This window comes from Nanorana parkeri, unplaced genomic scaffold (assembly GCF_000935625.1).
Source record: "Nanorana parkeri isolate BGI_ZX_2015 unplaced genomic scaffold, ASM93562v1 scaffold5, whole genome shotgun sequence".
NCBI lineage: Eukaryota > Metazoa > Chordata > Amphibia > Anura > Dicroglossidae > Nanorana > Nanorana parkeri.
The window spans coordinates 5,478,713-5,494,607 of record NW_017306273.1 but is presented as its reverse complement, the minus strand read 5'-3'; the positions used below and the strand labels follow the sequence as shown (position 1 = coordinate 5,494,607).

General features: G+C 43.8%; 1 protein-coding gene across 2 annotated transcripts in view; it reads right to left on the bottom strand.

The window, feature by feature from the left end:
- Positions 1-15,895, bottom strand: part of PKNOX2 (PBX/knotted 1 homeobox 2) — a 115,227-nt gene that overhangs the window by 1,354 nt on the left and 97,978 nt on the right. For both annotated transcript variants that reach the window (XM_018552560.1, XM_018552568.1), the window contains 3 exons: positions 14,389-14,508; positions 2,846-2,922; positions 678-856 (listed from right to left, as the gene is read on the bottom strand). In XM_018552560.1, the coding sequence (XP_018408062.1) occupies positions 678-856; positions 2,846-2,922; positions 14,389-14,508 (376 nt within the window). The remainder of the gene's footprint in view (positions 1-677; positions 857-2,845; positions 2,923-14,388; positions 14,509-15,895) is intronic.

Sequence of the window (15,895 nt, the reverse complement as noted above, 5' to 3'; positions counted from 1 at the left end):
TTTTTTTTTTTTTGCTTCAAGTCGGTTTTGCATTCTCATTGACTTGTACGGGAAATGCAAACCCCTCTTGAGTCCGGTCAGGAGGTCAGATGTACCTGTCCATGAATTCTGAATGATCTCAGAAGCATTTCATCCCAAACTGATGCCAAGACCTGTTGCCCCAGGACCTCATGGACAGAGCAACCACAGCTGGTGCAGTCTGGACTCTCAGAGCTGTGGCGCTGTGCTGACTGCGCCCGGACACTCCTATGAACATTGAGAAGCAGGATAATGGTACCGGAGAGCACTGCTGGCACACATCACCATTGCTAATGGGGTTTAAGTGGGCCACAGACACAAGATGGCAATCAGACATGCAGGCGCATTCTCATAAACTGCTGCATGAAGGCGGGAGGCGGAATATGACTAAACATCTCCGGCATCGACTTGTTGGTGATTGACAAAATAATCCAACACAGTTCATTGCTATTTACACATAACAGCACCATTCTAGTCTATAGAGACCCGGCACCGCCTCCCTTCCAGTCCTCCATACTGCAGCAGCTTCATGAAAGTGAATACAGTTGCTATGGGAAACAAAATGGTTTCTTTTTCATGTATGAGACTCAGTGTGGTGGGTAGTCTTCACTATACAGACCAGTGTCCCGAGTCCTGTGGCCCCCAAGTTCCACACTCACCATCAGAATTGGTCCCAGGTAACCCTCCTTGTTGCTGTAGGACTCCAGCTGCGAGGGAGTTGGGCCAGAACCTCTGCGTTGGCCGGTGCTGAGATTTTATCTTCTTCGCTTTTGGTGCTGGATCTGGATTACTGGCATCTAACATTGGCTGGAGGATACGCCGCCGAGCGTTGATGAACCTAGAACACGCCAAGAGGACAACAGTCACGTCTGCTCTGCAGGATGAAAAGAATCTGCAGCTACATGTGGAAGGTAAATCCACATGTGTATGCCGGACCGCGATAAGGAAAGAACCTGAAACACAACAGCTATAGTCCAATATGTATGTACATTCTACGGGGGAACAGTCTGAGCGTAGCACTGGTCTATGATGGTGACACTGGTGTGGTTAGCCAGAGGCCATCAATAAACAAATATCTGGACTGCAAAACCACTTCAGTGAAACAATATCAAAACTCATCCCAGGATATGTCAGTGTTTATAGGTGATTTTGGAGCGTTTTGGGTGTTTATTGCATTTTTCAGATGTATTCTGGCTTGAAGGATTTGTTTTAGCCAATGGAAAGCTACAGTAGGTACTAGAATAAGAAGATGGTTCATTAGCCTTGAAAAGGATTCATTTTTAGGCACTTCCATTGACATCTATGGGACCATAAACACCCCATTCTGCTTCAAAAGCAGCTTGTGCACCATTCTGAGCTCCATGCGTTGAACTCCAGGCGCCTGAGCGCTCATATGTGAACAGGGACAATTTAAACGCATGCAAGTTTTGTTGTTGAGCATTTAGGAGCTTCAAACTACAAAACAGGACTAAGGGAGGATGATCTGGTGCCTGATGAAGAGTGACATGTGCTGAAAGCTAGAATGGTCCCTGATGAATACAGCCCATTGTATTCACATGTTTTCCCCCCAGGTCCTGGGACAGTGAATGCAGGAGCTCATAAAATAAACCAGCTCCTGGCAATGAATCCTAAATTCTTGTTTATACTGCAGGTTATATAATGATATATGTGGTTGGTATGTGCACCACAGACGTAAATGTGTCCCATTGTCTTAAAACAGGAAAGAAGTTACCTTCAACGTACTGGTAGGACCTGTGTTGATGGGCTTTTGTTTGCTTCATATGGGGTTTGCATTCACATAAAAGTCCAAAAAAATGCAAAGCCTGATTGAAGCAGGTCAACTGCACCTGTCAATGCATTCTGAATGATCTCAGAAGTGTCCTCGACACAAGCCCAAAGCCTGTCCATACAGGTCCTTATACATGTCTGCAGTCTGTACGCTTTACTTTTATTGTAAAATTCCGAAATGCTAAATATAATAATCAAATATTTCCAATAAAAGATTTGGGATGACACAATTCAGCCACAAGGACAGAGCAGGAAATCAGCTGGTTGTTGCTGTTGCATCCACTAGAGGGCGCAGATGTCCCACAAATGACAGTTCAGTGCAGGTGCCATACGCTGAAACTTTCACTGAACAAAGTTATTCTTTTGGATCTCTACAAAGTCTTTATTCTACTTTGTATGTTTTTGCTGGATAAAACTTGCTCAGCCTACAAAGCTCTGCCTTGGTTAATGTAACAACATGCCGGGAAAACATGTCCTGCCACTGGGAAGTGTGAACAAACGCCAGCAGCAGGCGCTAAAAGAAATGACAAGTTTTCATAATCCGGCTAAATCCCGACATTATCTGAACTGGATATATCCAAGAGGAATATAGTTCAATAAATACATTATTTATTATTATTAACAATAAAATGGTGGTGGGGGGAGGGGTTGACTTTCTGCCCCCTGACTCCATACAATGCTGGCAACTGTCAGTTTTTTTAAATATAATTTGCCTGAAATGATTTTACAGATTTATACATGTTCTATACTTCAACTATAACAACCAATCAGATTCTTCTTCCCATTTTCCCCTTGCAGTGTAGGTAAATGCAATGAAAATATGAACTTGTTATCTTAGACAAGGACATGCAATTCTAAAAAAAGGAAAATCCCAAATTGTAGCCCAAAGTCATGTGACCTCTGCTTCTACAGCTTCATAGGAAGATGCAGAGCATTCACTGGTAGCAATAGCATCTACCTATAGGAATGTATTTATAGGGGATTACCTATGGAGTCTTTCATAATGGAGGTGCATTCGTCCCCCCACCCGGGCACTCACCAGTTGTTGACTTGCAATAATGTGAGGTTTGTCTGTCCAGCGATCTGCCGCTTCTCGTCCTCTGTTGGGTATGGGTGCTGAAAAAGATAAATCATTCCGGGAATAAATCAGGATATCCGCACAGAATAAGTAACAACCAGAGAAATGCAAACGCCGCCATTTCTGATATTTGCTGACTTCTGACTTCCATACTCATTCCGGGCCAGTGCCTTAGAAAGTACTGAAGCCGCTGGATCAGCATGACAGTCAGGCAACTAACATTTTCAGAGGGAGAAGTCCGGCAGCTTTCATTTTATCCCAGTACAGGTTTCCATCAATCAGCAGCAAACTAGTCCCATGGAGTTTATCATCAATGTAATGTAATATGATAATGTGAATTCTATCACCCTCCATTGGAAGGGCGCCCCTTCCTTGATGTTCAGTTCGGGTAATAGAAGTGCTTCTACTGTCAGTGCCAAAGTAGAAAAACCTCTTCTACTAATATCTTCTAATATTTATTTTTTTTATAACTGAGTTTACTGTTTTACGTCAGAGAAATAGGGCAATACATAGACCACTCTCTTCACTTCCCACATAGGCCCAGGGCTGGATTTCCCACAAGGCCAACCAAGGCCCGGCCTTGGGGCAGCAGGGAGTGGAGGGGCAGCACGCTTGTGGAATTCCTATCTCCTGATGCCTGGGACATGCAGTTCCGGGTCGCCGGGCAGGCAGTTGTTTTCTACATTTATCCCTGCTTTGGGTAAGCAGAGCTAAATGTACAGCGGGAAAGCCACCGCTTGTTCTGTACAAGTGATCTTGCCGATGTCGACGAGATCACTTGTATGCAGCCTGCAGGTCTGCCATTCTCCATGGGGGGGCACATTGAGGAACCTGGCCTTGGGGCAGCAGAGAGAATAAATCCGGACCTGCATAGGCCCCCTGAGTTTTGCAGGGTCTCAGTGTAATGTTGAGAATGACCCCTAGATGGCATCACAGGCAAGGCAGTGCAGCTCACCATTGTTGGGCTATAGCCATGTGTCCGCTATCACTTCTCCAGCTTTACTATTAAGGTAAGATCACTAATATTTCCATAACATTGCACTGACTGGAGTAACCGTCTGATCATCAGTCCCCCCTGATAATGTAAACAATAGACAGTGCTATCCTATTGAATGATTAGAGAACAACGCTGCCCGAGGCACCTCTATCGCCTGTGACGGAGCCGGAGCCAACGCTTGGGGGACGCACGCCGCTGACATGTGGCAGCTTAATGTAAGAGGCAGATAGGAGAAACTGCCTGTCACATTCTGCTCTGCCAATGATACTGACATGGTTGTTCTAGGGGTGGCTGCAAATCACACAGGGAAGGGATAGAAGCAAAATAATTCAAAGAATCTGCATTCTAAACCTCCGGAGAAAAGGGAAATTATGAGTGTTGGCCATTTCAAACAATCATATATTCAGATTTATTTCTACCCAACACCAGAATAATGACAGCTGGAGTCTAATTATTGGTCATGAGCACAGATAACTCTGCAAATTGGCCCCGTTATCTCTTTCCCATCACAATTTATTACCGTAGTAGGAATAATCATCCCATCACAAAGGACATATCGGGGAAGAAAATAGTTTTACTTCAGGTCTGGACTGACAAACTGGTACATACAGAAATGTGTAAGTATTGTAAAGGAGAGAGTCCGGGTTGCTGATACCAACCAACCACATTCTTCCTTTTACCTTCCAACCTGACCTGGGAAAAAGGACAGTTGGGATCTGATTGCCACCAGCAGCAGAAACTGCTATTATTATTATTACGGTGGCCATACACCTTACGGTTATCGGACGACACTTTTCGTCTTATGATCGAATCGTCGTACGATTGTCGTACGGCGGCCCCATTATACCACGATTATCGCAAGGTTCAATTAGCCGAAATTAAAGAAAAGCACCTGGACGAATTGCGGTTATCAACCGCACGTATTTCCGTTTGCGCATGAGCAGCGTAGATCGTACGACTTTTGACGTACGGAAACGCCACCAACCTTGCAATAATCGTACGATCGACCGAAGTTTTCAAACATGCTTGAAAGTCAAGAGTCGTACGATTGTACAGTATTTGCGGTTGTACACTGCCCATACACCTTGCGATTATCTGACGAAAGCGCGATCGCATACGATTATCGTAAGGTGTATGGGCACCTTTACAATGTATGTGGCCGGGACAGTCGCTTCCCTCACTAAAGGGTCACTGAAGGCCTCCTCAGTTCATTCAGCTGTGTGAAGTATTTTATCATTTCGCCCCAAAAACCTTCAATTCAGTCACCATCGTATTAGAAAAGTTTGCAATCATAATTTCTTTGCACACGATAATTAAAATATATATGAACCCAAATCACTAAAATCTTATAAAAGCTTCAACAAGTTACATTTATTTCCAAAGTCATTTTTAAATCTGCAGCTTTCAATCAAATGACATCTCAGAGACTTCATATTATGGGGGTGACATCTCCTGATCGTTCTCCTGCATCGTTACCCTATCATGCCCTCTCCAAATCAAGACTACAAGAGGTTGTACCGACACACATTACACAGACATGATCCACTCTTGTCACTATCAGGAAACTCGCCCTGAGAAATGCCATGCAGCCAACGCTGGAGTGCATATAGACAGGAAGTGGCTGCACAGAAGCAGCAGAGAAGTAACAGAGGACGGAAAAAGTGAAACCAAGAAATACATTGGCAGTTTATGACACTTCAGCCAACTAAATGTCATCCAGTTCATGTTTACATCCACCAGTCGCGACATCCAAAAGAAGTCCGACCGAGGGGTGGACAACAGCCACTGAGACATACAACAGATGTGGTGATCTTACTACAAAAGAGTATCTGAAGGAGTCAGTGGCGTCACAAGGGGGGAGCAGGGGGTGTGACACCATTGGAGGGGTGACACCAAAATGACTCAAAATGACTCACAGTCTGAGTCAATGACTCACTCAAAATGACTCACAGAGAGCCTGACAGTGTCAGGAGAGAGGAGGGGACCCGGCAGGCGTCAATTAGATGACAGCGCATTGCGCAATGACGTCATCACGCAATTGCCTGCTGATGTCATCGCGCACTTGCATCGGGACGCCACCGAAAGGAGTCAACTCCCGAATCACGGCTAGATAAGGAGGGTCCAAAATGCTACCTGAAGGAGTGATGGGCCTCAATAAGCAAAATGGAGAACCAAGCAACTACCCACCAAAAGTAGAAGTTTAAACTAAAAAGCTAGCTGAAGAGTAGAAGATCAGACAATAAGTACAAAATGTTTACTGGGCCAAATATCAAACAAAAAAACTGATGTGGGCATAAGGGGCCTTGTGGTCACAGGGGAGGTCTCAGCCCAAGCCAACGTAGATGAAGCAGACTCCCATCAGGATAATAATAGGAGTCCCAAGATTTAGGTTATAGGCTTCAGTTCCTGCTGGGGATACCGGGAAATTGCCTCTAGAAGCAGAAGGGGAAAATGGGCAGAGCTCACCTGTTGCAGCGGGACTGTCCTCTGTGCATCTTTGAAAAGACATTACACCGTGTAGCAGAGAACCAGCTAGGCCCAAAGTGAGGCAAGGCTTCACAAGGTACTCACAAACCCAAGCAGCTGGTGCTGATGAGGGTCGCAGGTGGCCAGGGGTGACAAAGTAGGCGAGCAGTGGAATGAGACCAGATGATCCACGAGATGCTTAATAATTCTGAAGTGGCAGCAAAGAGGCAGCAGACCAGCAGTGCTGAGATGTAACAAAGGATGGAAAAAGGGGAATCAAGAATTTCCATGAGGAGTTTCAGTGAGATGGTCCTTCCTTTAGGTTGAAAGGTGGGGGAATGCTTCACCTATCTAATGATGTAAGTGCTCAAGCCCCCCATCCCTACCCCTTACCGCGGTGAAACCAGAAGTTGGTGTGAAATATTAAAAAAGGGCGCAACTGCACAACAGTGAGGTAGCTTCCAGTGCTTCAGCACCACTTGCCTTACTAAGTGATTCTTCTAAGGTTGGGTCATTGCTCCATGACTCTGGACCTGGGGAGCCCTCTGTGGCTACTGGCACAGTACACAAAGGTCTGGAATGTGCCACAATGCAAAGCTCAGTGCCCGAAGGTCACATTCCAGGCTAGCCTGGCAATCATCCTGTCCAGCAGAGCCCAGCTACAGCCTCCAAAGTTGTTGATGAGGATACGCAGATCTGGATAGCTGCTGTGTAGAGACAAGCGCAAGCAGTATATCTGGATTGAAGTCACCGAAGAAACAATATCTAAAGTGTAGTGAAGATCTCAATTGAATAAAAAATAAAGTGAAAAAAGGAATAATAAGGCTGCCAAGACTATAGTTAGTTATAATAAAGCAGAGCTGTATCTTCCAACCTCCTAGGACACTAGTGAAAAACTGAGGCATGACGTTTGGAGGCGGGGTTATATTGGGCCTGGCTTAATATTTTTTTGTTTGCCAGCATCCCAACCTCCTGTAGGAGGCAGTATAATCCTATGAATTCCCCAAATCCTGTGTCCCTCAATGGACAATAAAGACATTTATTTGTTATTGATCTTAAATTGCTGACTTTTGTCCACAAATAACACACAGTGTGAAACTATTGAATATGTTGCTATTTGGTGAGTTAACACCGATGTCTACTGAAAGAATTGGTAGTTATTGGTAGTTACAATAGATCCTAGCTAACTATAACAAACAACGTAACGCTGAGGGGTTAATTTATAAATCTTCTGTTCCGTTTGCACGTCATTATTGCCACTAGAGGGTGCTGAGGAGTATAGGAAATGCTCCTTGGCTCCATCTAGTGGCGGTAGTTCTGTGTGCATGGCATTTATTCAGCTATATGCTGGGTGGAAGATTTATATATGAGCCCCTCAGGTTCCTGACACCTGAAGAAAACAAATGTACACACAGACCTGATTATTGGTTGGAACTGCAAGTAAAGCCCCAAGGCGGGCAGAGAAAGTACAAAATCGGTTCAACATTTCAGATGTTAGACTGGTGATGAGTGGTCCCCTACCAAGCCAGGACTGACCTCTTCTAGGATTATGTGTTGATCACAAAGAAGGTTCATATTTTAATATTCCGGATATTGCCCTTTCTGTCCTTCACTGTCTCTGGGCGGCACAAGAATAAGGAAAGTTACCTCCATAAAAGAAGTTTGACAAGACAGGAAATGCTTAAACACACAGAGCCACTGGGTCACCACTGGGATAATGAATATTAAAGGTTCGGTGACATTTAAGATTTCATTACTCTGACCTTCACATAAACCCGTCCTTCCACGGCCCAGCGGCTCCACTGTGTGAAATCTTACAGAAACTTTTATCATAAAACAAAAGTTCAGAAACGTATCAGACTACATTGATGGAACGCATAAAGAACATCAGTATCAGCGTTATGAAGATAGCGCCGTCATAGAGTAACATACCCTACACTCGGTTCTTCCAAGGAGGAAGGTTTTACTGTATTTTGGAAGTCGCACATTTAAGGTTTACTCTAGTCCTGTATACATTCATGCTGGATGTCTGTTAACATGGCCAGGGCTGGATTTACTCTCTCTGCTGCCCCAATGCCAGGTTCCTCAATGCGCCCCCCTGTATGCAGGCTGCATACAAGTGATCTTGACGACATCGCCGAGATCACTTGTAGAAAACAAGCGGCGGCTTCCCCGCAGTAGATTTAGCCCTGCTTGCCCAAAGCAGGGCTAAATGTAGAAAACAACTACCCGCTCGGCGCCCGGAACTGCATGTCCAGGGCGTCAGGAGATAGGAATTCCACACCCCTGCTGCCCCTCTATTCCCTGCTGCCCCAAGGCCGGATCTTGGTTGGCCTTGTGGGAAATCCGGCTCTGAACATGGCTGTACAACCAACGGAACAGTAAAGGTCCCCACACACCTTACGATAATCGTACGATATTTGCGGGAAATCCCGCGATCGTACGATTATCGCAAGGTGTGTGGAAGCCGTGCGACCTCTACTACTGTAAGGTCGAAACGACTTTGAACTTACGGACATGTTCGAAAACCAGCTGAGCATCTTACGACGTTCGGCGGGTTTGTGGCATGTCCGTACGATAACAGCCGCACGGGCCGGTGTGCGCAAGCGCACACTGCCCGTTAGGCATTGCGGTCATCGGAAGCCCACCCCTCAGGGGGCGTGGCTTGCGATCATCGCAAGTACGATCTGCCTATGCAAGATAGGCAGATCGTACGTTTTTTTAAGTACCTTACAACCATCGCAAGGCAAAAGTCTTGCGATGGTTGTAAGGTGTGTGCCCAGCCTTACTCAACGGTCATTCAGCTTAACTAGTGAACTTGGGTCTTAGATGGTACACAGTGAAAGGCTTAACTAGTATGAGAGGAGGCGCTAAACATCACCCAAGAAAAAGCAATGCCATACTGAGGTCACCAAGGGTTGAACTCAATGCATTTGTGTCTCCTTTGAACCTAACTATGTAACTATGTAAGGAAAAACCCAGAAATATGTCTACCTACAAACCCCACTGATAAACAGTTTTCACATCTCATGTTTATCCCCAACATATGGGGCCCCACTTGTGATACAACAAAGAATACATACTGATCCAGACAGACACCTTGTCTTAAAGTGACATTAAACTCAGGAGTTAAATCTTAAAAATACATTCAAGCACCCTAACTATTAACAGAAATGTCTCTTATTTGTGTATCACTCGGCTGTAGATCCTCCAATCATCTCTGAATTGGTGCTGACACTGTCCTCCCTTCTGGAGGGGGGCTACTTTTGTTCCCCATGATCCCTGTGTGTAAAGTAGTCACCACTCCAAGCTCACTCCCGGGATAAACTACAATCTCAATACAAATAAGTAAACTAAAGATGAGATTGTAGTCCATCATGGGAGTGAGCTTGGAGCGGTGACTACTTTACACACAGGGATCATGGGGAACAAAAGTAGCCCCCCTCCAGAAGGGAGGACAGTGTCAGCACCAATTCAGAGATGATTGGAGGATCTACAGCCGAGTGATACACAAATTAGATACATTTATGTTAATAGTTAAGATACTTGAATGTATTTTTTAAGATTTAACCCCTGAGTTTAGTGTCGCTTTAATACTGCTCTATGGACACAAATTGTATCACAGCCATTACCACTACCTCAAAGCCATATAAGTTTATTGGTGCAATGTCTATACTATCCAATATTCATATTATCCAAAATGGACAGTGTTGATAATGCATTTAAAGGAGAAATGTATGAATATATTGTACTGAAACAGTATTTTGGAGCCTATATACCGAAGTAATCAGTGTGTGAATGGTGCACACAGGCTGGCATTGGGGAAGCAGTGTTCAGTGTCTCCTTGCATGCTGCTACATTAACACACAGGGCACACAAAGAATGAGATCACTCTGCGTGCACAAAGCAGTCTGTATGGACACCAAAGGCCACATCTGCATTGACTTCCGTTCAGTCCGTGCTGAATGCCAAATTCTGCCACATCAAGAACAGATTCATCAATCAATTTACTTAAAAGTGAAACTCCAGCTTTGTAAAATAAAAAGAACATCCCCCCCTCTTTGCTTCCTTCCAGGTCTATACGATTTGCAAGGATTATACCAGATGTAATTGTGGATTCCTACCTACATCCGTGTAGATATTGAACAAGGGCCAAAGCAGTGCGCCTACTAAAATGGATGCTGAATGGCAAGATGATTGATAATATATATATACTGTATATCTGTATATATATAATTGTAAAAATGGCACTCGCCTTGATTTTGGCATTCTCGGCAAATACGTCACCTGAGTTTAAGACCCGAAAATAAGACCTAGTTGCGCCCTTATCCAGGGCCGGTGGTGGCATAAGGGGGAACTTGAAGCACCGCGGGAGAGAATCAGTGGTGCCAACGAAGCCATCGCTAGAGGAAGCGAGGCGGCAGCGGATGGAGCAGAGCCACCTAAGCCGATGTTTCCTCTATAGCGCCGGCTCCTGTCACAGGCGGAGTCATACCAAATGCACTCAGTCTGTGAGGAATCCATAGTGAAAGCGCGATTAGCTCATTCTGGCCAGCAATTGGTTACCAAAATGCTCTTGGAAAGCTACAGCACCCCTGATTGCTCTGATCACCCTATTCTTAACTTTGTCATTTTGGATTATTTAATTTGGATTTGCACTAACTTTGGATTGTTGTACATTTAAAAAAAAAAAAATAAAACCTACCCCGAAAATGAGACCTAGTGTGTTTTTTTTTGAGCCCAAAAAAATATAAGACATTGTCTTATTTTCGGGGAAACACGGTAGTAGATTGTTGTAGCGTGTTTGTCATCGATTACACGATGCCCTTTATTGGCTACTTCAGTTATGAAACATGTAAGCGTGCATCTTCAAAGCAGACATTACACTTCTTCTTCAGCTTTCTAAATCTTAGTCTTTATCTCCTCAGCCATCATTTAAAAAAAATACATTTTTATTTCTATCCGCGCACTTTCCTTTTTCTTGCCTCCTGGGATATTCACGTTACGCATCCCAGTAGGTTTCAGGAGAGTCTCCAGCACTCTAGAGCTCATGGGTATGTCATCAGGGGGGCTGACTGTGTATATCAGGAAGTGACAGCCGCCCAGGGCAACCAATCAGCTTCTATCTTCAGCTTGTTCAGTAGAGATTTGAAAATGAGAGAGAGAGAGAAGCTGATTGGTTGCTGTGCACAGCTGCTCCAGTTTGGATAAATTCCCCTCAATGTGTTTTTATTATATTCTACAAGGACACTACGGTTGTGCGGCTGATTTGAGTTTTGAGCAGGCAGGTGAACTTCCACTTTAATAACTTAATTTAGCCAATGAAGGATATCACTGAAACTCCAAACTTTCTACATAGGACTCTTTTATTATACTATTATACTAGTTTAATCTTTCTATTACTTTAGGATCTGTTTATAAATCTTCTGCCCAGCCATATGCTGGGTGAATGCCGCTTGCACTGCATTCCAACCACTAGATGCAGGCTCCCCATGACCTCGGCTCCATCTAGTTCACCCAGCATATGGCTGGAAGATTTATAAGTAGACCCCTTTGTGTAACCTTTGCATGATCACTAATCCCTTTATGACCAGACTCCAGGCCCCAAGTCAAATTTATCAGCACCAGTTAACTAATAGATAAAAGCTCTGTAACCCATTTGCCTACCAAGTTCATATTCTTTTTTTTTTTATTATGAGCACAGAACAATGTATGTTAATCTGCCAGAAACCTGCTGTGCTTCTAAATTCTTGTTTGAGCTGACAACATGCTGCCTCCGAAAGCCTAAGCCGTGTTGTCACCCCTGCCTGAGATCTCCCTTCTTGGAGTGGAAGGTGTTCTGTTGTCCAGAAGGGAGAGCTCAGTTGGATAACCCTGTTTAGGGTTTTTGGACTTGCTGCATATTTCTTTTACATTTTCTCAGACACACTGTTCTTATATGTATGTTTTTAAAAAATCATTTTAACAGCCAGCTGCCAATGTGCTTCACTCGGCACATTATTTTGTCAACACACCCATGTGATCATTATGACTGGCTTTTATAGTGATCACATAATTGGGAATCATGCTGACTGGTCCTCATTTGCTGGTCCATCTGGGCAGTTGTCAGTCACTGAAGTAGTAGCAAGCATGGGCACTCACGGTTTCCCCATAGGAGGTTTATTAGCATATCCCCAGCACTGGGCGCTATGCTGGAGAATGTTAATGTACAGACTATGGGCCCAGAGCAGTTACGGATGAATTCACAGTGTATGCATTACCATGTGCATTTGCATGCGCATTGGTGGTAGCGCAGTAATGTGTTGTACATGTATTTTTGGGGTGCATCATATTCATCCTCAATGGGACCCTAATGCACGTCAACACATTATACAACACACCTGACCCTTTAACAATATCAAAGTAGACAGATGTGAATACACTTGTGCTATGTTAAGCTACCATGCCTAAAATTGTCAGATATGTTTTTTGGGCCCGTGGGTGATCATTGAGGGCCCATAGAAAATGAATGGGCCCTTCAAAGGGCCACGTCAAGGTACGGCCTCTAATTCAAATGCAATTTGCCGCCCTTTCTTTCAAGTCTCTTTTGTCTGGTTGTGGCAGCCATATGTGACAGCAACAGGGAGACTCTGTGCTCTCTCTCTATCTAACTGTATCACTCGGTGATACAGTTATTACAATGTCTACTTTTCATTACTGAGTCCTTTATCTGATAAACGCGAGCTCAGTGGTGAAATGCTCGGCATCCGACATCAGCAGATTTAGGAGTAAAGGAGTTAATTTGTTGGCTCGTTTGTACCAGTCTATTCTCAGACTTCATTTCCCTTTAGTCTGCGACAGTTTAATTTAGCAGGGAATTTATGCCTTCGTTAAAGGCTCCTCTTTCTGATGACTTTTAATGGCTGACTTTAATGTTCTGGCATAATGCTCTTCATGTGGCTGTGTTGTAAGAACTCTGTAGTCAGGATGCCGAGTAAATAAAAGACGGATCCTCACCACCCGGCCGCAGCAACCGCTTTTACTTCAGGTGGTCGGCCCGAGAGTGGGCTAGCGGGGCTCATAGGCTGATTCTTAGGGGTCTTATTCCAGCTTACCGACCATTATAATGTGTTCTCCATGGAAGTAGGATGCTAAAAGCACCGAAGCTTTGACACAGAGGTCTTCTGACAAATAGTAATGAGAGAAAATAATGATGTTTTCTATTTTGTTATCCCGCAATGGGAAATTCCAATTCATATCAAACTGATTACCCCAAAATTGTCATTTGCATACACTTTCATTCATCCTCTGCATCCCGCACTGGATACCATTATCACTGAGGCATTGAACGTGCCTGGATTTAACTTTTTTTGTATAAATCTGCCACTTTGTAGCATATTAGCTAAACAAAATTGCAATTACATATATTATAAATTGCACACGGGAGCCTATTTGTATTTTATTCTGCTGCCTTAGAACCCAATCTCGTCTACTCTAACCCATGTGACCTGAACACTTCCTCCCTGACAGCATGAGTGATTATAAAGCAGCAAAACTCATTATCAGTGATATATTTCTGGTCTAGGAGAGTTTAGTGTGACACACACAGGGTTATTCACAAAAGGGTGAAGAGTTTGGAGAAGGCAGGAGAAGGGAAAAATCTAGGACAACATCGCTGAACTGGAAAGTGAGCTGAACTGGAGAATTTTTCGAAATCAGCGATGTTGTCCTAGATTGTTCCCTTCTCCTGCCTTCTCCAAACTCTTCACCCTTTTGTGAATAACCCTGATGATGTTAAAGGATAGTCAGCATGTCTCCTCATTCTCAGGAAACTGGGGGAGCATAACCCTTGACACACTGGGCCCATAATTCTCAACTGGGGAGAATGATAACATGATAACCTGAAACTTTCAGGTATGTCTGAAATCGAATTATTGAACTATCTGGTTGGAATTCCATTTTAAATAACCCAGTGACCGCCCTCACATGACAGGAAGCAATATACAGTGCGTGCCGTGTAGGTTGTTACAGTCAAGACGAGAAAGTTCCTCACTTTTCTTACCATCAGGTGCTGGAAGAGCCATGAACGCATGATGTTGGTTGCATGTTTCGGGAGAACTCCGCGCTTGTTTTTAGATTTTTTATCTTCCCCATCAAGCAGAGAGGTCAGTTCCAGATTGACCTACGGAGACAGGCGCCAACAATGATATTTATATATATATCTTTTTTCTGTAGCTTTATAACAAACAAAGTATTTGCATACCTATACATTAACAGCACCCTATTGGTTCACATCGCTCTTTTAACTTATGCAGCAGTACTGTACAGAATGCATTAAACCACCTAGACTAGTCTCTGACCCCAGAAGCTTACAATCTAACTCCCCTATTGCAGTCATAAGCATGCATGAGCCAGCTATCAGAATGTTCTTGTTGGAAAACCGAGCACCAGCTGTATACAAATTATACTACTGGCCTCAAATATATACCAATGGTTGGGGGTCCACGGGTGACATAAAGAATAGTTTGCATGTCTCCATCCATTATATCACATTGAGAAAAGAACCCTTCAATTGTTGGGTTTTGGGATGACAGTAATTCTGTACTTTTTTGTAGCTGTCTCATTTTTGGCCCACCACACCAATCCTACAATAGCTGCCCGGCCAGTCATGTTTATCCAAAAAAACAGCAAATATAAGAATAGAAATGCCAAACAGCTGCAAAAAAGGTTTGTAGTGCAAAAAGAAGCAAGTATAAAAATAGAAGCACCAAACCACTTAATGGTCCAGATACAATATACTTGCCAGTAAATGTCAGAAAAAAAGAAGCCAATGTATTTCAGGGTCCCATGGACACCCCCTTCAACAGGGCTTGCAATGAAAAACTGTATGGACTGTTTAAACTGGCTGCTGATGACACTTGTGCTTATCAGCAGAACAGAACAAATACTATCAAATCTACAATCATTACCCAGGCCATACAGTTTTCTATTGCAAACAGTGATGAAGGGGGTGTCTGAGGGCCCCTAAAATGTGTTGGCTTCTTCTTTCTGACATTTACTGGAAATCAATTGTATCTGGACCATTAAGCAGGGGTTTGACACTTCTATTCCTATACCTGCTTCTTTTTGCACTACAAACCCAGAAAACTGTGGAGATCTACGGGAATGTAGAAAGAACTTAGGAACCAGATTACCCTTATCAGTGGATAGCGGAACCAGATTACCCTTATCAGTGGATAGCAGAACCAGATTACCCTTATCAGTGGATAGCGGAACCAGATTACCCTTATCAGTGGATAGCGGAAACAGATTACTCTTATCAATGGATAGCGGAACCAGATTACCCTTATCAGTGGATAGCGGAACCAGATTACCCTTATCAATGGACAGCTGCACCAATAGGATAACCTTATGGGTCCAGTGCTACGTTTCCAATTCCTCATGTATATCAGGAAGGCAGTACATCAAACCTAATGCAATAGTGAAAGAACCAGAACCTCATGTATTGGGGGTTAATGGGACACACTATGCTGCTCTATGTCTGGGCCCACAGTCGATAATATCACAAT